Source organism: Uloborus diversus, chromosome 10, assembly GCF_026930045.1.
Source record: "Uloborus diversus isolate 005 chromosome 10, Udiv.v.3.1, whole genome shotgun sequence".
Classification (NCBI taxonomy): Eukaryota; Metazoa; Arthropoda; class Arachnida; order Araneae; family Uloboridae; genus Uloborus; species Uloborus diversus.
The window spans coordinates 35,052,835-35,077,753 of record NC_072740.1 but is presented as its reverse complement, the minus strand read 5'-3'; the positions used below and the strand labels follow the sequence as shown (position 1 = coordinate 35,077,753).

The 24,919-nt window shown below is 31.1% G+C and overlaps 1 protein-coding gene across 3 annotated transcripts in view; it reads left to right on the top strand.

The window, feature by feature from the left end:
• The window catches only part of LOC129231789 (cAMP-dependent protein kinase catalytic subunit 1), a 401,869-nt gene that overhangs the window by 260,155 nt on the left and 116,795 nt on the right, over positions 1 to 24,919 (top strand). For all 3 annotated transcript variants that reach the window (XM_054866165.1, XM_054866160.1, XM_054866161.1), the window contains exon 2: positions 10,214 to 10,485. In XM_054866165.1, the coding sequence (XP_054722140.1) occupies positions 10,452 to 10,485 (34 nt within the window). In that variant the 5' untranslated portion in view covers positions 10,214 to 10,451. The remainder of the gene's footprint in view (positions 1 to 10,213; positions 10,486 to 24,919) is intronic.

Sequence of the window (24,919 nt, the reverse complement as noted above, 5' to 3'; positions counted from 1 at the left end):
ATCAGTGAATATATCATGCACTTTTCTCACTGAAATGTTCACAAAATATTTACTCTCTCAACATTCATCACCATCGTTTAAGAGTATGAAAATTGATGCTAGTGCAGTTGGGAGATGAAACAATTATAATGACACATACTTAGCACTCATCAGACTGTCTAATATACGTATTTTTAGTTTTCTTCTCATGCAGGCGCAGATGAGTAACAACCTTTTCAATTCCATAGAAGTTTTTTAAGTCTTTTTATATAGTATTTTGCATTCTCTTGTCCGTGGGCTGGTAAAAATTATTTTAAATGTAATGAGGCCGGTGAGAGTTTTTCTTTTTTCCCTCTTCTCTTTCTTTCTTTCTTTCTTTTTTTTTTTTTCTTTTTTTGTTAATGCAGAGTAAAAACCCTTTTGCTTAGCATTAAAATAACTGCTAAGTTTGTTAATTTTAGTTTTTTTCACTATGATTTACTTACTATAATATTTCAAGGTTAAGATAAGAGCTTATCATAACTATTACGTATAAGAAAGTAAACCTTTAAAAAAATCACAGAACGTTATGAAAAATAATCGCAAAACTAAAACAAACAAACAAAAAATGTCCTATAAAATGCCATTATTATTATTTTCTTCATAAGGAAAAATTTTTTTCTCGAAGAAGTGAAAAACTGAGAATCGGTAATTTTTTTTCTTTCCGAAGCCGGATTAATGATTGAGAATGCTTGCTCTAAATAGATATTTAAGTACTTTTAAATGCGCAAGTGCAGATAACATAAATATGAGTGATAAGTTTTTACATCATAATAAACAAGGCAACGGTCCTTTTAAAAGAGCCAATAAGATAAAGACAGCAATCCATTAAAATTCCTATTAGAATAAGAAAGAGTTTTTTTTTAAATTAGAATAAGATAATTTGTACTGTCCACAGTATGTTAAAAGCCTCTAATACTTAAATAAGTCAAAAATCCCCTAAAATTTATCATTAGAATACGGACAACAGTTCGTGAAAATCTCTATTGAGATATGATCATCATAAATTTAAAATATAATTATTATTTTATCGATCGTCTGCTGCAGTAAATAAATATTATAATTCATGAAACACACCGCCAGCTCAGTCAATTCCAACCGAGGACTGCAGTTTCGTGCTTATTAGCACTCATCAGCCCGACATAGGAAAGTGACTCAGCTGGAGATGGAAAAACCTCATAAGGAAGCCAAGATTTCTGCCTTAGCCCTGGCTATAGGGTGGTAACTTACTGAAAATATTATAATTCCCCCCAAAAGAAAAAAATAATCAAAAGCAAGAAAAAATAATATTACATTGTATGTGCTACCGGAGAAGGCTGAAAATGTATGCTCAAAACAATTATTGAAGTTTTATTTGCCAACATGTAGGCAAAATAGCAACTTCACATGCAAAATAAAACAGCATCTATATAAATTGTTTGTGATATAGTTAATGAGAGTGAAGAATTGATCATGTGCTAGTGGCGAAGCCTCAAAACCTGTGTTGAAAGCAATGATGCTCTTGTTCTAAATGATTTAAAGGCTGCTTCGGAAAAAAAATCTTGTCCAAGAAAAGAAAAGACCTTCTCGACTGTTAAACAAAATTGAAATGTGGCTAGAGTATTTTCGTCTCTAAAATAAAATAAAATGGTTAGTGCCCTTTTAATTTGTGTTTTCTTTAATTAAAGCCACACAGGTATGAGACCGGACTACAGATATCCGGTTCTGAGTCTGGAGGCTAGTATAAGTTCCGGATTCCAAAAATTCCGGGAGCCTTTTCAGATTTTTTTTTATCTGACACACAGTACTTTTCTCCACCCCATACTCCGAGCTGTTAAAGAGGCTATGCTGCTACAGATACACGCACAGACACACAGATAGACAAGCACGGATTTTAATACAACTGATTCATTTTAAGTACAAAGCAATGCAGTTGGACGCTACTAGTGATGGAATGTGTACGATGAAAAAACTATAATATACCTTTACTTCAAAAAATTTTTAAAGAATCCGCATACTAGCAAAAAAAAAAAAAAAAAAAAAATCCTTTTCGCACAAATTCTAACACAAATTCTGTTGTTTGTATGTAGATTGTTCTGGATATATTTAAAGAGGATGAGATAATCGCGACTCTGTCTTCCTTCTGTTTTATTTTTTCGTAAACACTTTTTCTGATTCTGCCATAAATATTCTGTGACTTCTTTGGATTTCAAAGTCTCGATTTTCTTCAAGGACAATACTACATCTATTCTGCTTTCTGAGTGTCTTTGCTTGTATGGAAGTAAGGACTAAAAGTAGAGAAGTCAGTTGGCGGGTTTTTAGTTACAGTTGTTTTAGACTGCTCCTCGAAAGCTTTGAATTACGAAGCTATTTTTAAGAGAAAATTCTTGAATGTTCAGTAGTTTCTAACCAAGATTGTTTTGAATAGCTTTGAGCAGCTGTTTATGAAAATTGTTTATAAATTCATTTTATTTGTTAATTTATTAATGATATTTTTTTCTGTTTCAAAAAAAAAATCTTTTTTTAGTACATTTATTTACTTATATCAAAATTAAGTTTTTTATGCAGGTAATTGGATATCTACCGCATACAATTTGCAATTTTTGAAAGCTTTCTATTGATTTTCATGAACTACTATTTGCTCATTAAATATTAATTCTATTATAACAGTAAACACGGTTATATTCCCAAATACATGTTAGCTCTTCTCTATTTCTACAGTTGTAAATAATTATCTTCTTTGTGATTTCAATTGTTTGATAATTCTATAATATAGGGCAGTACGTATTGTACATATATAACTAATTACACAATAACTCACTTTTTTATTTCAAATGTTATTGATTGGTTAGCCCGTAGAAATGAGACAAAAAAATAGGATAATAGTTTCCGTTAATTTTTGTTTTGTTTTTTTTCTTAAATTTGCTGGAGGTCTTACACTCATTAATCCTTGTTTTCATGCGTTCACGTTTACCTCTGCAACGTTGAACGTTTTGATTGCCTTAGCAGCCGGCCACTTTCTTTATGTTCGATAAAAAGTCAAAGGTAACACAAAATAATAATAATTTATAGCTTTTTCACCAGAGAAAAAATAGACCTACTTGAAAAAAAAAAAAGGTTGTAAAAACGATAGGGGTAGAGATACTAAAATATTTTTGTAAAAATATGGTAATTCATAGGCAGCATGTTAAGTTATGGCAGACTCGGTGACATAAATGACAGTCATTTTTTCTTATTCACTAGTTTATAAATATGCATAATTACTTTGAATATAGAATTTCAGCTCTCTTTTTTAGTGTCTGTTTGACATGTTATTAGTTTTTCATTATTGAAGAAGTAAAAATTATAATTTTATTTGACACATTTGTCATAACTGGCACTCAATAGTAAATATTTAAATCTACTGATCCCAGCAGTTCAAGTTTTTCCTATGGGAGCGGATAAAAGAGTATTTGCTGTCTGCATTACATTTAAAAAACTAGTATGTTATGGCCATCACGAAACTTTCTTCTATATTTTTCTTTTTTTTTTTCTGATCCCTCCCCATGCTTGACGAGGAAGCAATATTCCCAACAAAAACAAAATTACACATGCAAAAACTTGACGACCATCCCAATGTCTGAATAATTGCAAAAGCAAAGCAAAGAGCGAAAATTGAAAGTTATTTTAAAAGCCTTGCTTGAATTAATTACAAATATTTTATTTGTTAACAAACATAAGATGGCAACAGTTAAAAATTTTAAATCATTGAGATAATATTTTCGATCATTTCCATGCAATTAAAATCACGAGAAATACGCAGACGACAATCTATTACGATTTATCTTTCTTATTGTTGCGTTAATAAAGCTATTTTTATTCGCTAAAAAAGTAATGATAATAAAAATAAATCAGCACCTCTTGGCGCGATTGGAGCCAAAATTGAACCAAAGCCTGTTTACATATGGATTCACATATATTCCAAATTTCAACCAGAACGTAGCATTACTTCTTGAGATAGGGCACTCACAATGGGAAAAAAGAACGGGCGATTGCGCTACCCCCTTTTTAGCTGTTGACACCAAAATAAAATCAGCTCTTATACCCACTAAGGGCTACTTGCCGATAAATTTTTCTTTCATTCCGTTCATTATTTCTTGAGATACAACAGTCACAATTGACGACAATAAACGTTCTATAGCTCAACTCCCGTTTGAGTTACTGACACCAAAATTGAATCAGCACCTGTTCCTGTTACTGGCAACATATGGACCAAATTTTGTTTGATTCCGCCAGTTACTTCCTGAGGAATAGCAAGCACGCGCAACTCAAAAAACGTCCCATTGCTCCACCCCCCTTGGATGAATTCGCGCCAAAACCCAATGGGCACAAGTTCACATAGGGGCACATGTGTGTACTAAATTTCGTTCAATTTCATGCGGTAGTTTTTGCTGTAGAGCGGCCACAAAAAACTGGTCACACACAGACGTGACACACACACACATACACACATACACACAGACAGACAGACATTTTCCAAAAATAGTCGAAATGGACTCAGCACACCTCAAAACGTTCGAATCCGTCAAAATTCGAAATTCGAAAATTTGCACGAATCCAATACTTTCTTCTATATATTAGATATAGAAGAAAGTAGCAATGAAATGCAGACACACACATACATACATACTTCTGCATTAATTTGTGCATTTTTGTTTTATTACTTTCACTAATAATGATTGATTGATAATTTTAGGGGAAAAACACACTTATCGGTGTCGCAAAGTTTGAAAAATAATTAAAATTGGATTGAATTTAAAACTTGCATTTCTCATTATTGATTTACTTTGAAATGTATTGAATGAAAACATAAAATGAAATTTTAACTTATCTTATACATCATATATTCATATTTGAGAAGCTTTTTTGTTTGTGTTTATGTTACTTATTCAATAAATTTTAGCAGGATAAGTAATGGTATTTAAAATATGACAATCATGATTATCAACATTAAATGCAGTGATATTTACTACAGTAATGTATGGTTATCATGAAGAAGAAAATTTATGCGCTCATGAATACCACCTATATTTGAGCGCTGAATAGGTTTATTTAATTTGCTTTTATTGCCGTTTTTATTCCTGACTATAATTCAGACTCTCAGTTGCGCTGTTCATAAGTGTTTTATTGCGTCAATAAATTATAATTCTTGCTCGAATTTCCAACCAGTTCTTTCGAGTAAAGAGAATGGTTCAGCAAAGTACCTGGTTTTTTCACTTGATAAAAATCTAATTTGCAAAAAGCGCTCTGAAAATGTCATAAAAAAGGTAAACTAAAGCTCTAAACTTCACAACTCTCTCATCTATGGCAGCAAGTCAGCTGTGGTTCTCAACCTTTTTAAGGCTATTACCGATTACCCTTACAGTGTCTAATTTATTAGAAATTAACCATAGAAACGTTTATTATGAAAAAAAATGCTTTTTTTTTCTTGTAATTACGAAAAATAAATATTGACTTTAACATTTATTTAAATCATTCAGATAAAGAAAACACCTGTTTCGTAGTAATTTGTTACAAAATGAAGCAGTAGTCAAAGAGACGTTTGATATTGTTTCTGCTAGTTATAACAATTTGTTTAATAGTTGTTGTTTCGGCCAGTGCACATTGTAAGTTGAACTCCAAGTTTATTATTATTTTTTATTAATTTATTTAATCGGTGACTAATAATTATCGATTAGGTAAATTTGATCTACATGATTTTTGATAGTTTTGTTTTGTGACTGAACAATGACCCAATCCTGGTACACTTATTTAAAGCCTCGGAAAATTCCTCTTTATCAATTCTGGAGGTAATTACTCTCCCAGGTTGGGAACCGCTGTAAAAAAACAACTCAAAAACTCCAAAGCAATTAATTATTAGTTCAGTTATTTTTTATGGAGTTTTCTTTGGCCAAAGCAACTAATTAACAGCTACTAATAAAATATTGCTATCAAACATTCAACATGTTCAAATATTTATTAATAAAATTATAAAAACATTCGGATGCTTTTAAAATTTAAAACAAAATCAGATACATGTTGTGCTTTCTAGGATTGAATGGAGATTAAGTATTGAATCAATCTGAATATCCACTACCGTAGCAAGTACGTGCTTTTCAGCGTATGTGAATTTCAACGGGTTCTTTTTATTTAGATAGCTTATATGGAATCCTTCACGAAATTTTCTTCATGAAATAAACATCAGTTTAATTTCTTGTATCACCAACATAAAATCATTTAGCATTCCGTCTCTTTCTGCCAAGTTCTGTTCTGATGAAATCAAAGAATTTACAGGTGGTGCTTATAAATTCAAGCCTGATCATTAAATATACATAGGATAAGCTATTTGAAACTAAGAACATGTTAGATTTAAAAATTTTAGTAGCATGGCTGAGTAGGTATTAAAGATTTAGATATGTTTTTCAAAAATTCGCTAACAAAGTTGCGTTTAATTATGCCCCATTTGACTCCACACTTGCTGTCCTACTCCCATTATATCTCAAACGAAACCCGGTGGCACGACCGCCCATGGGGGCCAAGGCCTACTGCGCCCTTTCTCAGTCTTCCTGACCAAGGTCTCTGGGGTGCTAGGCAGATGTTCCGGTTAGGTGGTCAGACAAAGGCGGAACTCCCAGGGCTTAGTTCCCAAGCACGCTTGGTACCCATTTTATCGACTCAGTGAATTGATGAACGGCTGATCCATTAAAACTCAGTTTTATTATTTATAAATAATCAGACACAAAAAACTACATGTTTTTCCCCCACATTGTTTGACACATACTATCTTAATCTACAATGTGCCTTCTATCTTAAACTATAATTCAGTTGATTAAAAGATTTTTTAATGCTTAAAAATTCAAAGTATTATTTGAAATTGCTTTGGATTTCGGAAATCATTAATACTTATCTCCCCTGCAACACATGCCTTCAGTGGCAAGTCTTTTGCTGTTAAAAGATAAAGTATAAGTTACCCTTCTGCGGTGTTTACATATTTGATTTCAAAAATAGGGGAGGGTGGCCCAAATAGGGTAGGCCTTCGTATGCCCCCCCCCCCCCATGATGTGTAAGCGGCGATGCATACGTATGTCGTGTACTACATGAACACCCCTGAGTTTTTATCAGTCCCAGCGAAGCAGCAGTGAAGCGGAATGGCGCGACCAGGCTTAAAATAAAAAAAATATATGCATTTATTTTTTTAAAAAAATGAAGCTTTGTAACTTATGATTAGTCGAACACCAGCTTATTTTTTTGATTGTCAATAATATTACGTTATTCTGACACCATCCACCTACAAACTACGATAGTCATTTTGTTTGTTTCTTTTTTAAATTTAAGGTTGTAATTATTGAAATAAAAAACGTGCCTTTGACAAAGCGGGTCGGGCAAAGCGGGTATAGGATTTAATCATATATTTATTTATAATTTCTTGACTCGTGCGATGACTCAGATTTTCTAATTCAATAAGATACGTATAACTTTAAAAAAAAATTTTTAAGATGGCAATTAATTAGTCAGTTATTTCTTTATGTTTTATAAGCAAATGTGCTGACTTTAAATTGGATAAGTGCAACTGTTTTACATTTTTTATGTAATGGCAGGTAGATAGTCAACTATTTTAATAATTTATAACTTTATATTTGATTGGCATATGAACCAAACCTCAATTAATTGAGCTTACTCGCTTTGGGCTCCCTGGTAGGGCAAAGAATTTTTTTTCAGATGTTTGTAAAAATTGATAATAAATAAATATTAATTTTGAAATAATACAAAACTCAATTTTTATTTAGAAGTTCAAAAACCCTGCTAGGAAATAAAATCGAAATTGTTGCGATAAAAATCCAAAAACTACAATTTTCGAGCGTTCTTCGAAAACCTACCCGCTTTGGGCCACACTCCCCTATTATTCATGACATGGTGTCACTTTTCCCGTTATCCTCCATTTTCTCCTATCATTAACATTTCATATCTTCAAATTTCTTACATAAAACTTAATTTCGTAAGATTATTTTTATTTATTTATTTATTACCTTTCTTTAAATGAGTCCTATAATGAAATTCCTTTGTATGCACGAAATTGTTCTATAGCTGTTTTCATTTTGCAATATTTACATCGACACCTTTGCATTAGTTAACATGGAAAGTTGCGCTTAAACATAAACTTTTAAAACACTGTACTCCATTAGTTTGAAAATCATTGCTGTGCGTAACATAGTACTTTATATAAGTAAGTGTTTGATTCCCATATTATTTCTGACGCCAGAATTATGACTTCTGAATGTTGAATCACTGCCATTATTGTTTGCAAATAACCTTGTACTTTAATAGAATCGCGTTATTCATATGTCATGCCATTTTTATCTCGGGAGCAATTAAAGTGTCTAAAAAAATATTTCTCACATAAATGGCGCATTGAACAAGCAAATGAATCTATTTTCTTCTCATCTTCATCTTGATTCATCTTTTGCGTATTTTTCAATCTCTATTTCCTGCTGACGGACAAGTGTATGTTGTGTAATTAAATGATGTTGTTACAATAGATAGATATTTTTAAATTGCAAATTTCTGAAATTATGATGGAGAAAATTTTTACTTATTGCTATTTGTACACATCAAATGTATCATAAATATACATATGTGGTATATGCGTCTCATATAGTGAAAAGTGTAGTCATTAAGTGTGCGTGTCTATAAGCAAAATAAAATATTCATTTTAAAAATGAACAAAATTGCTTTGTACTAAAATATGAGCACAAAAAAAAATGTAAAAACAGCGTAAATATAGCACAGATTATCAAGGAATGCTGATTTTTCTTGAAAATGTACCTTTCTTAAGCTGTTTTTCTTTTATTTTTCATTTATTCTTGCAAATGAAAAATACTTTTGCTTATTCCTTGTTTTCTTAATGCGCGTAATAATTGCATTTTAAAGTAAAAATTGAATGAACATATTAAAAGCTACGTTAAAATGGAGGGACATCATTATTTTTTCTCTATTTTTTGCTTTAAAACTTGGTCGCTATAGATGTAAGCTACGTTCAAATGTTGCGAAGAAAATAATAGCTGAGTAATCTTTAATGACGTTTTGCTTAAATTTTGACCTGAATATTAAATTATTGAAATCTAAGGTAATATAATGACAAAATTTTAATTTATTATATAAATAATATTATATTTAATTTATTATATAATATAAATAATATTATACATAAATAATATTATATTTAATTTATCATATAAATAATATTTAATTTATTTAATATAATGACAAAATTTTAATATAATGACAAAATTTCTCTTAATTTTAGCAAAGATAGCATAAGTTAATTACTCGGCACAGCTTCTAATAATTTGAAATCGGCTTTTTGTTGAATCATTTGCTATTCGAAAATGCAATTTGCTCAAACTTTACTTTAAAAAAAAAAAAAAAAAAACATATTTTTTTCCCTTGCCTACGCGTTTATTAAGTTTTTCTGAAAAAGCGTTCATGTACTTTTATGAAATATTTACTGGCATCAAAATTATACAAATACTCTATTACACAAGAAAATAAGTTTGAATAATGGAATAATATAAGTACAGAATATAAAGCACACAATTGCTCTTGCTACTTAAATGAAGTAACCCTTTTTTGTGTAATTTTCTTGTGATCATTTCTTTCCAGCATGATTTTTATTTGTGCTGTAAATATTATTTAGGAAGCTTTCTTCCTTGTACACTTTTAATCGATTTCAAATGTTTCTACTAATTTCTGCTACGCAATAGTTGAAACTGTACTACTATTTTTGAAATGCTCTTTGATCATTCCTAAAATTCTCACTATAATTTTAAACATTTTTTTTCCTTTTGAGAAACTATTTTCAAATTTTATTTTTGCAAAAAAAAAAAAAAAAAATGTTGATGTAAATCTTACGCTCTCTTTATTAAACATTTGTGTATAAAAAATAGCTAATAAAATGTTGAAGCACGTTTTATTAAAACGTTTTGCTAACTAAATGTGCTAAATTAATTTTCTTTATAGCTACTGTTGATAAAATAATTAAGAAATTTTAAATTACATTTTTAAAAAATATTTCTGATGATAAAGTTTCTTTTTTTTTTTGAAATGTCAAACTTTAAACCTCTAGTTTTTTATTCAAAATATTTTTATCTTCAAAAATTGGTAAACAAGTCTTTAGTGACAAATATTTTTTGTTTAACAGGTGAAGGCGCAGTCAAATTGACGGGCATTGTGAAAACAAAGGAGGAAGCTGGGAAATTCAGCTTCGGCGTCATCATCAAGCACTAATTCTTCAAAATTGACTAACGCCAATTCGCAGTAATAATATTGCACCAGAAAGTGGCAATAAAAAAATTAATGGTAATCAGTCAAGCAGTGTCATTGAACAAAGCTCTAAACTTGTAACAAGTTCATCAAGTATTATCAAAAGAAAGAAAGACATGGCTCCGACTTCGAAAGATAAAGTTGATCCATGTGAGTACAATTTTTGTATGAAGTACCATCTTTTGAATTACTTGCTCATTTTGTTCCAGGTGGAAGACAAGATTACATACCATTGATAAACCATTTTCGTTGTCCTTAATGTTAAAGTCCTGGCAAGTTTCTCATTAAAAGTCCTTTAATCATTAAAAATTGAGAAACAAAAGTAGAAATTCATAATTGTTGTTAATGCAAGATTTGTGGAAAATATTTAACGATTTTAATGTCTACGGCACTGAAGGTTGTTCAAATCACTTAAAACATTTTCTGGAGGTTGAATTCAGTTGCTGTATTGTTTCAACAAAATATGTTTGATAATTTTATTATATTATGCCATAATATACTGTCTAATTTTTTGCTACTTCAAAAAAACAAACAAACTAGTAGCAATGTTTTAATGTACATTGTATATGTAAAATCCTTGACATTTGAAAACGTATTGACTTTTTTGTGTGTGTTTGTGTATTGTTTCGTGTCATTGTGTTGTCACATTTTTTTTTTCTTTTTCGTTGTTTGAATACTGAAGTATCAAATTCTTAAACTGCACCCTTGAATGCCATTCATTACAGAATTACAAGTTATCTCATCAGCAACCAACATACTGCAGCTCTACCAGCTGAGTTTCTAGTACCAATTACCATTTAATATTTAATGTTTCCTTATTTTTGTATATAGAACAGAAGACATTTGATGTCTTAGTGTAACAATTATGCTGTTACTTCTTATGTAAAATAAATATTGTATAAAAAATCAGGTAAGTCATAAGTGTGAAAGAATATGTGTGTGTGAAAAATCTTCCTTCTCTCAGACGGAATAGGTTGTTAAAACCTGCTTCAAAACTTCACTTTGCAAAGGTAGGTTCTTTTTCTGTTTATCTAATCTTTCATCTGCTCTTAATCTTTATTGTTGTTTAAAGCTCTGATGTATTTCATATGGCCGATATAAAAGGTAAAGTGTCCTTTGGATGTATTGCTTCAACAATTTGCTATTTATCAATGAATTAATTTCATGCTTTGAAGCTTCAAAACTGTTATCTTGTAATTAAGTACAGTAAGAGTACACGATTGATGAGAAGTAAGTGAACAGAAAAATATTCAATGCATGTATGAAAAAATAGCAAATGAATACTTGCTGATGATAGAATAATCTTCTCACCATTGCAGTATTGAAAATTTAAAGCATTGGGAATCTAGATAATTTAATGATTATTAAATTTTCCCAAACCTCTTGAATTTATCATTTGAGTTCTAGTTATTTTCAGTATCTTTTGAAATTCTCTATCAATGTCAAATTCTGATGTAGATGCAACTTATTCTATTGCTATACAACACAGTAGCAATATTTTAAAAACAAACAATAAATGTTTCTAAATACCTGCAAATATTTCAACATCAAATTATTGTTTTGTAGTAAGAAATTACACTTCTATTTGGTATAAGCAAGTGTAATTAAAATGGATTGTACTGTGTTTAAAAATTCTACAAAACTTCCAAATCGCTATTTTTTGTCTGAAATTATGGCTCAAAGTATAATGTATAGTATCCTGTTACTTTCCGAAGAGAAAAGTGTACATGTGTAATACAAAGTAAAGTTTACATAAGTAATATAGTAATACAATGTGAGCACTATGGTGTGGTTTACAATCATATGTGTACGAATTATACCACAGGCTGTAGGTTTGACGTCTGATAAAAGAAAATAGTTGTAAGCACTTTCTTTCTGGGGAACATATACATCATACAATGTTCGTGAGTGAATAGAGCGCTATACATACATATTTAAATATTCATGCAGATTTCTAGAAATTATATTAAACTGCATAGCTTCTGAAAAGTGTATTACATTGGTACAAAGTCACTGGTACAAAGCCGATATGAGAGCAAAAATATTGGGTAAACTGGAAAAGTAATGTCTTTTTTTTTTCAAACAAATAAGTTCTTTAAATTCTTTAAAGTTTTTATTTTTAATCAGCGATGTAATCATCCACGTTATCAACAACCTTTTGTCATGAAGTGTACAAATTTTCAATCCCGGATAGATAGAAACTAATAGGTTTCTGAGCAAAATATCCGGTAATGGCATTTTGGATATCGGACAAATTTTCAATTGTTTTGTCATATATAGATCGGAATAAAGGGGAATTAGATGGTGCAATGTCAGGTAGATCGGAATAAAGGGGAATTAGATGGTGCAATGTCAGGTGAGTACGGAGGGTGAAGCAGGCCTTCACAGCTAGTTACATAATTCTTTAAGGGTTAGCCCTTGAGCAGTGTGGTCTTGTATTGTCTAGTTCCAGAACCGCTTATTTTTTGCTGATTATAGGGGAAATATTATCGCCACAAATTGCACCAACTAATTTCGCTTTCTTTCGATCGCTAAAACACTTTCTATGAGACAAAACGTTTACATTTGGCTTACATCCAAAATGCCATTTTCAAATATATTGCTCCAAAAATCAATGAATTTCGATCTATCCGGGGTAGAAAATTTGCATAAAGATGGCAAAAAGCTGTTAATAAAGAGGGTAATTTACATTGTTGATTGGAATGGAAAATTTATTTATGCAGAAAAAACAAATTACTTTCCGGTCCTCCTTATATAAATAGGGTTGACTAGACCTCTTATAAACAAGACTTTCCGGCTGCCTTGTATTCAAATTATTGTTGTTTAATTATATATATATATATATATATATATATATATATATATATATATATATATTATATATATATATATATATATATATATATATATAATTTTCCGCAACGATGTTTCTGAGTAGTGTTATTAAAGTGTCAGATGACAAACTTCGGTTAGAAAAATGTCAGCACTTAATTCTGCATTACATCAAGAGCAAAATATTTTTGGATTATTAGCTTTATCACATAACAACGAATAAACCTTTTTAGAAGTATTTTTTGTAATTAATAGCTTCGAACAAAGCAGAATGCGAGTATGGTTACAGTTTCGCTCAAGATATCTTATTACTCCTCAGACAATATTCCTAGGAAAAGTCCTTTTTCCCAACTTCTTTTCTGGATACGCCCCAGCCTAGTAATGGACCGATCGATATTGCTTCAGATAAGGCTAGATTTATGTTGTCGTAGAAACAAACTTTTCTTCTCGGATGTTTAACTAGAAGGTGGCTTCGAATAACAAGACAGAGAATTCAAAATACTAAAAAAAAAAACTGAATGAGATAATGGAAAAGAAGAAAATTATTTCCGGGATTCTGCTTTGAGATAACTTTGTACAAAACTACAGTAATCAAGCAAGTTATGCATGAATTTTGAGTGAACTGAAAAAAAAAAAATAAAAACTTTTTTTCACTCGTTGCATGTCCTGTTTACACATAGACGGTTCGTTCGGGGGGAAGCAACTGCCCTCTCACTTTCAAAAGGAAAGGAGTTTTGCCCCCTCACTTTTTAGAGTTAAAAATTAACGATCGATTGATAAAAATGATTTTTTTTTTTTTTTTTTTTTTTTTACTCTGTTAGATTGATTTATTTCACTAAAATAAGAACTCAACGTTCAAAATAAATACGACTTTTCTTTGTCATTTCATGGGAATGCAACTTTGAATTGGAAGGGAGGAGCCTAAGGTGGCCATCCGTCCCAAATATTGAGGCCATATTCCACACTTTATAGAGGTAACTTGATCAGTAAATATATCCCAATTTTACGTACAACAACTAACAACGCCTAAACAACTTTAGGCACGTCACCCCCTAATCATTCACACCTCTTTTGACCCCCCACTTTTTTAGTGCACCAGCCACCTATGTGTAAAGTAAATATAAATGGGCACAAACAGTGCTGTGATATTGTAAATACAGATAATAGCGTAATATGAATGAACTACCGAGAAGTAATACTATTAAACGTAAACTGGAATGTATAGATATTGTTGCTTGGTTATCTAAATCCAAATTATCTTGAATACCATAATATACACAGCTTATAGTGCAGCTCTGGTTAGTTGAACTATATGACCTTGACAATATTTACCTCTTTTGGGAGAGTTTAGAAAAATATTAACTTGTTGGAGCGGATTTGAGTTGGATTACTTTAGCGAAGCTACTTCGAAAGTATCTCAACTCGGCTCAGCGCCAATTACCCGAAATTAGGTAAACATTGTGAAGAACATAACTCAACTAAACAGAGCCGTACTAAAAAATGAATGAACTGTCATGCAGTACCATCTTTATATGTAAACTAAAAAGCATAAGTATGAGTTGCTTAATTATCAAATCTTGAATACTATATACACAGCGTAAAATGAATCAAATATCATGAAGTGAAATGTAAACTAAAATGTATAGATAGCTTAATTAACTAAATAAAAATTATCTGGAATACTATCTACACATCGTATAAGGGATGAACTATCAAGAAATAATATTATTAAATATAAACTAAAATGTATGGATACGTGTTGCTTAGTTATCTAAATAAAAATTATTTGAAGTACTATGTACACAGCGTATAATGGATGAACTATCAAGAAGTAATACTATTATATGTAAACTAAAATGTATGGGTACGGGTTGTTTGATATATAAATCAAAATTATCATCCCTCTGTCTCTTTTATCTGTATGAACAAATTAATCTAGGAAAAAGAAAAGGACGTAGAAATCTACTGCTGCTCCATTTTTTTTTTTTTTTGGAACTAGAGGCTAAAATATTTCTTGTGAAATCAAGTAGGAAAAGTATAAAACTGCATATAGTGCGCGGTCAACAATTTGTTTTCAACATTTTTGCTTAGTGCTGATAGAGCTCACGAAAGAAATGTTCATAAAAAAATGGGAGGAGATAATTATTGATTCATGTGTATGCACATAAAACTTGTAACTGTTATGCTCAACTTTCAAGAAAGTTTACTGAAAGGGGTTGCTTACGATGAATAAATCCGTATAAAAATGAAGAAATCGACACCAATATCTTATTTTTGACGCAAAAATTTACATTTCTAGAAAAATCAAGCAATAATAATTTACATCATTGATAAAAATTGAAGCTTTTGAAATTACAACTTTTTGTTATACACCGATATCTGCAAAAACACATGGAAATATTTGTTTCATACATAATAATAACATTTTGATTATTTTTTGTGTATTTTTTACAGTAGAATTCCGAAATCTCAGACTAAAAAGAATCGAAAAGTAGCCGAGTTTTCAGAATTGCTAGGTGCGCAGCAGATTTTTTGAGCTGTTTTTTTTTTTTTTTTTTTTTTATCATGCCAGAATGTCGCCGAGTTTTCTGGATTCTTTCGAGTTTTTGACACTTCACTGGAATATGTATAATATATTTTCAGTTTAAAATGCATAAATATTTGCGCAACAAGTCAGCATATTTTATTTTTTAAAACATTAAAAGAAAAAAAAGAACCCCATCGTAGGTGAATGTGGGGGGGGGGGGGCAAAAAGAAATAGTTAGGATAACTTACTTTTTTCAGAACGAACAATTTGGAAATTTGTTCTGAAAATTACACTACATAAAGGAAGAACAATATATTTTGTAATATAACTTGCATTGAAACATTATTTTTAATTTTTGGCAGTAAATTTGTACCTCCAAAAAAAAGGTGGAAATTTGACATTTCTTTTTTTCATGGGACAAAGTGGAAAATAAAATATTTTTCTAATGGAATATGTTCTATTCTATTCTTACAGATATTTTTGATCAAGTAAACGAGTAAATAAAAGAATGAATGAATAAATGAAAAGGAAATGAAACAATAAATGAATAAATAAATAAATAAGTTAATAAATGAGAAAAAAATAATAAAATACTAAATGAATACGAAAATAGGTGAATGAATGAATAAATACATATAAGGCAAATATTAAATGAAGGAGTGTAAGTAAAATAATAAATTAATTAATACGTAAGTCATTTGATAAAAGATTGAATAAATAAATGAAATGAATTATTTCACTTTGCCCCGCATGTTCTTGACAAACTGTACAAAGCATTTAAAATACAAATAAGCTTAATATTAAACAAATAAATATTGCCCTGAATATTAATAGGTCCCAATTAATACTTAAAATGTTAATCACAAGAACTTTATCATTTTAAATAACAAAACTGATGGTTGACTTACAACAAAATATTACAATTCGAGTATCAATTTTTGAAAATTGCTTGAATTAACGTATTCTTTGATTTTCAAAGGTATTTTTTTCTTGACTAGAATAGACTACATGTGTAACTACATAGTTAAAATATTACTAGATAAGTAGCGCTGAAAGAAGAGTAAATATTCCACCATTTCACTTTGTCCCACATTCCCCTTTTTACAAAAGATATTATTGAAGATTTGAAACCTAATTTCTGAAAAAGAGTAATTTATAAACATATTTCTGTACAGTTACTTTCTACAAACACAGAACACTTGAGAAATTCTTAGAAATGTCTGTAGCGTACAAGTTAAGACAAAAAGATGAAAGATAAAACGCACAGTCAGCTATTCTACTTTTTATTAAATATGTAGTTGAATATTTTCCGTCCACATAAAATTAAATTGATGCATGTGCTAATATTTTTCTACAGTTGTTTTTAGACCAACTGTCCGATGGGGAGGGACGGAATCCAAGACGCGAGAGGACGCCATGTGGTCAGTTTTCGCTGTATAACCGTTCAGATTTTTTTAAAAAAATATCATTACTTTAAAAAAAAAAAAAAAATTCAAATGTTGGCCTATAAAAATTTTTAAAAAATTCATCTCTTACCTTTTTTTTTTTTGCATAACACCCATAGCTTTAAGATTGCGCTCTAAACAATGTAATTATCAAAGTAGAAAATATTGTTCATCAACTGCGCATTGAATTCATAACCAACAATTTGCGGGGAGGGGGGATTTTCATCCTGACGCTTCCATCTCTAAGGCGAACTCTGGTTTTCTCGTTATGAAAAAGTAATTGATTAAAATGTTTGTTTTTAAGTTGCTTAATATCAGTGTATAAACATTGCGATAAATAATATTAAGCTCCATGTAATCAGAACATATATAGTATTCTTTTCAGTTTTCCAAAATAATTTTCCACTTCTCTAGCAAATTTCGGATTTTGTTTTAGAGTCGTTGCCTACTTGACTCCCATTACCAAAAAGGCTCTGTAAAATGTGTTGTATAAGTATTATTCAGGGCGTTTTTGTTTCCACGCTGGTTACTCATTTATGCAGATTTATGTTCATTTTTGTAAGTTTAGCTTTTAAAAATGGATTACTTGTAAGCAAATTATGATCGAATGCGCAATCAAAACTCGGAATATATATATAAGTTTACTGATCGAGTGACATACAGAACTGAATTGTGCGCCACATTTCGACAAATAAAAATCCAGACAGATTTGACAGCATTGTAAATGGCTTTCGGTGATAGAAACTGGATACAAGCCAGAAAGAGGGTAGTGGACGAGAATTTTGTTTCTTTCGAAAGGCTGGCTTGTTATGGAATTACTATGTAATGGATATTTTGGTTCAGAAGCTTTGGGATATATGGCGAAAATACAAAGTAAATCGAAATTTATACTTCTGCGTATTAAGTCTACTTAGTACAAATAAAGAGTTTTTTCTTTCTGAAAAGCATAGGAAATATATCAAATTATGGTAGTGGTTTTTGGGTTCTTTTGACAAAAATAGCGAATTTTCGTTACAACGAACTCCGAGTTACTGCATATTTTGTTCGTTGTAACGGGAGTGTCGTTGTAATGGAATTCAAGTTATGAAACGGAAATTAATTCGGAACTAAAAATGTATTACATTTTAGGGAATATTTCTGTGTGTGGCTATTCGTTATAACGGGATTTCACTATATTTCTTATTTACACAATAGATCGTGTACTATTACATTTATGTACAGTGTTTATACTTTTATCGTATCCTTTGAGGGCATTTTCTAAAATAAAAAGTTTTGCCTCCGTATGTCTAATCACAAAGCAAAACTTCTTCATGAAAAAGCAATTGATCGATTTTTATGAATTGTCTGTTATTGTACTTTAGATTAAGCGACTTAAGATATCTAGTTACTTCCGGTTTATGAATTTCATGTCTTATCTGTAACCGTAAAAGAATCACAAGGTATATTTACATCAGTGGTGACGCGAAAAGGGTTTTCGAGATCGAACCCAGAGGTTATAGTTTTAACATTATTGCCAATCCTAATGCAATAATTTACAAACACGCCCTCTCAGGGACGTAAATTCTGGCTGTGCTAGTGCTGTATATAAATAACAAAATAAGAGGTTTTAAGCTGAAACTTTAAAGGGAGGATAATGGGTAGATTAGACTAAAATGTTGATAATAGGTAATAGGGATTTTCACTCTTCTGAAAATACTAGTAAGGTAAAATGCATATTCAGCTACAAACCATTATAAACTTATAATACATAACGAAAATTAAAAGATAATTAAATTACAAAAATGGATATTTATATCTGTCAGATATTGACATTTTTACTTACTATTTTTAAAAATCGCTAACATAAAATATAAAATATCTAGTTAATTAAAAAGTAGAGAGTATAAGCTATTTTTTTGAAAGAAACCGTGAGATATTGTCCGTATACCCTCAAATATCCACCAATACAGCACTCATGGACGTGTAGTAGAGCTATATCAGAAGAGAAAAAATTTGTAGAGAGATGAGAGTTTTCTTCTGCTCCGACTGTTGTCTACGATATAAAGGATATAAATGTTTTGGAGTAAGCAGTCTGTAGGGAAAATAACGTGGTGGAATAACTTTTGGTCACTGAAAGTTCAAAAGCAATCTAACAATGGAAAACAATTAAGTCGTCACAATTATTAAAAAATAACTGCCTAAGTGTAGGAAGAAAAGAATATACTGAGGTTTTGTAAAGAAGGAATATTACCATTATTGGAAGACAAATGAAAATAAGCGCTGTTGAGGATATTATCAAAGCACAACAAGTGAATTATTTCATAATGTAATGAAAAGTAAATTACGTTATTCAGAATAATGGAAATAAATTTATAGTATTTACTATTTAGAATTTCGGGGTTTTATATGTTTATTTTATTTTATTTTATTTTTATTCATTAGTTTAGAATAGATATTTTTTTCTTATTGAACGAGCTGATCACATGACTTCCTTTTACTCCAATTTAATGTCATTTTTTTCATTATTGGCAGTTTTAATGCGATTCAATAGTTTACTCTAAATATCACCGACAGTGGCCAAATTGAAACCGGATTTAAAAAAATAAAATAAAATAAAATAAAAAATCGCCAAATTTGTCGCCAAGTTGGCGACAAAACTTGGCGACCAAAAGACTGCCGATATATCGCCTAGTGCCAGACAAATTATAACACAACTTGAGTTTACATCGAAATTAACAATGATTTCCCCCCAAAAAGAGGCAAAAGACCCCCTTAGGAACATCCGAATGCAACCAAAAGGGAAGGTGCACAACTAGACCCCACTAGGACTTAATTTCAACTTTCTAGGACATACCGTTTTTCAGTTATGCGAGATACATACGCATATACGCACATACATACGTACATACAGACGTCACGAGAAAATTCGTTGTAATTACCTCGAGGGTCGTCAAAATGGATATTTCGGGTATCTGTACGTTCCTAGGCATATATCCACGTGTGATAGGGTCGAAAAAAAAAACTCACCATTCATTCGGGGGTGAGAAAAATGGAAATTAAGGCCGATTTTTGAGTGAAAATTTTTTCGCGAATACAATACTTCCTTTTTTGTAAACGGAAGTAAAAAAAATGCAGTAAATTGGCACTTAAAGTTAACTGCATATGATTCCGTGCTAAACTTCTTTGATCAAAATTCTCCAGTACAAAAAAAAAAAAAAAAAAAAGACAGAAAGAAAATCTACCACGCAACTTTTCCAATCACTAAACTTTTCAGCACTTAATGATGTCTTCCAAACTGAATCGTTGCAAAAATAATGAATGCAAACCAAATTCTAAGTTTTAAAGCATATTAACTTTGTCCTAATAAAGGGAAAGCTTTCCAGAATTGAGAAACATAAAATTTTGCTCCAATTAATCTCAAGTTTCAGAAAATATATTTCTAGCATCAAATGAAATCAAACTAAAGGAAGATCAAAATGTGAACTTCAAAGCATGTCTCGTGTAGCAGAAAATCTCTTAAATTTGTTCGTGCTAAAATGGAAGAGCTTCTAAAATTCTTTCATCTGCTTAAATTAGTTTTCTCATCAGCATCATCACGCACACACAAAAAGCGCAAAACAATTTCAAGATTTATGTGTTTCTCTCTTTATGTATTATACTCAGAGGCGCCCCGAATTCAAATTGTTCGGAAATGTGGAAATTCTCGATTTGCCGAATGGAACTACAAATTTTGCCGAATGATTATAGTTTTGCAGAGTGGAACTCCAATTTTTGCCGAATGATTATAATTTTGCAGAGTAAAACTCAAAATTTCGCCGAATGATTATTATTTTGCCGAATCTTCAGACAAAATTTGCCGAATAAGGACTTTTGTGGAAGGTCACGTTGACTTCCCGTGACCTCCAATCCAGGCCCGACGAGAGGCCATGTCAGCCTAGTGGGAAACTAGGGACCCGGACATTGCGGAGGCCCGGCGATACTGACGCAAAAAAAAAAAAAAAAAGAAGAAAAGAAAGAAAAAAGGTTGAGGGGATTCCGAACAAGAGAAAACGTAAAGATTAAGTAAAATTTACTCTTTTAGTATCTACTGTTGTGGCACTTAAAATAGAGTTAATTGTTTTCTTGTAAGCAGTTTTGATTTTTTTTTTTTCTTTTTTCCCCTCTTTCAATTATTTTTTCCTTTTTCTTTTCTTTTTCCCTCGTATACTTCTTTCCTCCTTTTTTTCTCTCCTTGTTCCCCTTTTCTTTTCTTTTTTCTGGGGCGGAAGGAGCCCGGTGACATAACTGACAAGAGGCCCGTCTTGGCTCTCTGCGGCCCTGTTCGTTCTGCCGGGGATGTGGGAAAACAATATTTCACTTTTTAACAACGTTTATTCGTTTTTATGCTACTATTAAAAAAAAGAAAAACATACTTCACTTGTGCCCAAAAATGTTTCTAGTTCAAAATCTAGATTCCTCAAATGAAGCGATATCAATCGCAAGGAAGGAAAGAATTTGACTCTTTTTGTTCTGCTTTTAGAAATGCATTACTTCTTTCATTCCCCACCCCTATCCCTCAGATTCCAAAACATATTTTTCTGTACTTCATAAGATAACTCTGGGATAGTAAGAGAGGTTAGAATGGTAAGTACAACGTAAAGCTGACTGCTAACGAAAGAACATATTCAGACTTAGAGTGTTTCAGTTTTGGTTTCAAGAAGTTTACTGCAGGTACGCACGCTGCGCTTGCGCGAGATTTGTGGTTAGCGTTAACACAAACAACGGCATTGACCCTTCCGTTTATAAAACGAATATCATCTAAATATTCGAAGAAAATCACTGACCTCTAAAATAGACATGAGAGGTATTTGAAAAAAAGAATGGAGAAAAATACACCAGCTATTCCAAAATGTGGAATTTAAACAAAAACAAGTAGAAAAATTTTGTTGCTATGATAATAAAATTAAAAAATAAAAAAAAAGGCTACGGTTAAAAAAAAAAAAAACAGGCTACTTTAATAAAGGGATGCAAAGTGAAAACATCTTCCATTGTGATGAAACTAGAATTTTTTTTTTTTATGAACTGATGTCGATGATGATGTCCCTTAACGTTCAAGGGACAAGAACGGGAAATTTTTACTAATAGTCATACCCCCCCCCCCCCTCCACCCACCCAGAGCCATTGGTTTTAACATAAATGCAAATTCTAATACAGTACTTAGTACATATGAAAGGGTTGTTTTGATTAAAAAAAAAAAAAAACTCCCTCCTGAAGGTATTCCTGGCTGCGCTAGTGAGTAATACCAAGGAAGTTAGAGAACACCATCCTAAATAATACCACTAGCGCAGCCCAGATTTACCTTCTGGGTGGAAGTTTGATGATAGTCCATGGTATATAAACAATAGAGGTGCCCATCTCCCTAAAAGTAAGGCCACGCCCTCCCAAATACCACGAAGACTTCCAAAGAGCAAGAGGCTCCCGAAAATGGTTGACATGAACCTTAATTGTTAAAAAACTCTAAGCAACTTGTAACAATTATTTTTCATCTTCTGGAACCTAAATCAAAAGGAAAATAAATGTACTTTCATTTTTGATTTATTTTCAGATGAATCATAACGCTGAATGTCAGAAAGTTTCAAAAAACTATTACTAAATCGAGATCATACGCTCGAATAGGAAAATATTTGCTGGAGTAAATAATTTTAATAGGAGCGAGCTAATAGTTAACAGGTTGTATTTGTTTTTAATTTTTACCATTTGGCATCGTTACCGATTGAATTTTCTTGGATTTATAACAGAACTAGTAAGACAAATCAATTCTATAAAACAAAAATGATATTGTGAACTAAATTAACTTTCTATTTAACTTGTTAAAGTACTTTTGAAATTTCTCTCAAAAAGAAGAATGAATGAATGATTTGAAGGTCAATCTAAGATCCAATTTCAAAGTAGATTTTACTGTGAAAAAAATTCTTTTAAATTTGCACAGAATTCCTATTCCTTCGAACTGGGACGCCAGAGGATTACTGTGTAATGAAGAAGTAAAAAAAAGATCTGTTTGTTTAAAAAAATTTCCTTTTTTCTAGAAAACATAGGGAAAGTCTAGGGGAAGCCTGTTTATCAAGTCCTATCACACACACACACACACACACACATAGAGTAGTTACGATGTAGAACGCTGATATCTTATTGACATGTGCACAAGGAAGAGCTTGGAAGACTGTATACCAATTATTCAGTAGTTTGCGACTTTTTTTTTTTTTTTTTTTTTGTGTGTGTTCAGTACGAACTCAAGTTGCCATCTCGATACTGCAAGCTTTCTTTTATAACGAAAAAACTAAGTACAATTTAAGACTTAAAAAAGGCTACTCAAAATGGTTCCCGAGTCCTAAACGAATAAAACGTTGAAGGATTTATTTTGGATAATAGATAAAGAATCCTAGTAGAAATTCTTCTTCTTCAGTTTTTCTTAAATTCATTATACTCGGTTATATAACACTTTTAAATTTCATTTTTAAAGTGCATATTTTATTCAAAAAAAAAAAAAACATCATGCTTCAGTTTTTAAACTATTTTTAAATGTATTCGAAAATGTTTTTATTCGTCCCCTCCTCCCTCCCCATATAATGCATTAGTCATTCGCTCCTCCTAAAATGATCGTCTGTACTCTGGATGAGACACTGGCCAGAGTTTGATAAAATGACAATCAAAATTAGTTATTTCACAAAAACGGACGGAATCGTAAAAAAAAAAAAAAAAAAAAAAAAAAAAAAAAAAACGTAGATTTATTCTCCACGTCCATTTAATGTGTTTAGAATCTTTGTGTGGATCGATTTACGCTCAAAATGTTTCTGCAAATAAAATGTTAATTTGCCACCAATATTTGATTTTTCACAAGGATGCATTTGCGTCTCATTTAATTGTACGATTGTATACATTTGTTTAACTTACCGGTAATATTTTTTAAATGGTGGTCATATTTTATAAAATTAAAAATCAAGTGCATGAGAAACAGGAGACCAGAAATAAGAAACATGTAAAATTATGTCAAAAGTAAAATCTATTTAGAGCTTTTTTTATTCCTTATTCTAAATTTAGCTAATTATCAAGAAGGGTGAAATTTGTTTCAATAAATTGTTTACTATTTAATAATATCTTTTCTGAAGTACCCAAAATGACGGAGCGTAAATTGCATTTGTAATTCAAACACGTGGGGATTTCCAAGCGTTTTACATCATGGCGGAACCTGACAGATTCTAAGGCAGGAAATGCGTAAATAATATTTCAGCATGTAAATGAGAAAGCAAACAATCGGTTGGGACTGCCCGAGAACATTGTTTCGCGCAATATTAAATATTGCTACTTGGTATTTCATTTGATCTCGTTTCAATACCTCATCCCTTCAGACATGTACAGGATTGCAGAAACTGAACAGGTTTCACCTCACACGTATGTGAGTAGACATGAAGAAAATATGCAAAACTTAGAACTGTTCTTAGCAAAAGGAAAGCTGATTAACTTTTCTGACATTAAATTTTACTTAAACGTAGAGAAATAACTGCTACAGTAAAACCTGTCAAGTAAACCACCTGCCTAATTTAACACCTTTTGTTAGGTATCAAAAAAAAAATTGTTTTAATTGTCACCCTCTTCCCCACTTCTAAACCTATCGCCACCTTGATACCTAAATCCCCCACATTGCATTTAGGGGAATCAAAAGCATAAAAAAAAAACAATTCTAACACAAAAAGTTTGACATTAGTGCGACAAATATTCACCGAATATGAAACTCAATAAATTTATGACTTACACCACTTTACAC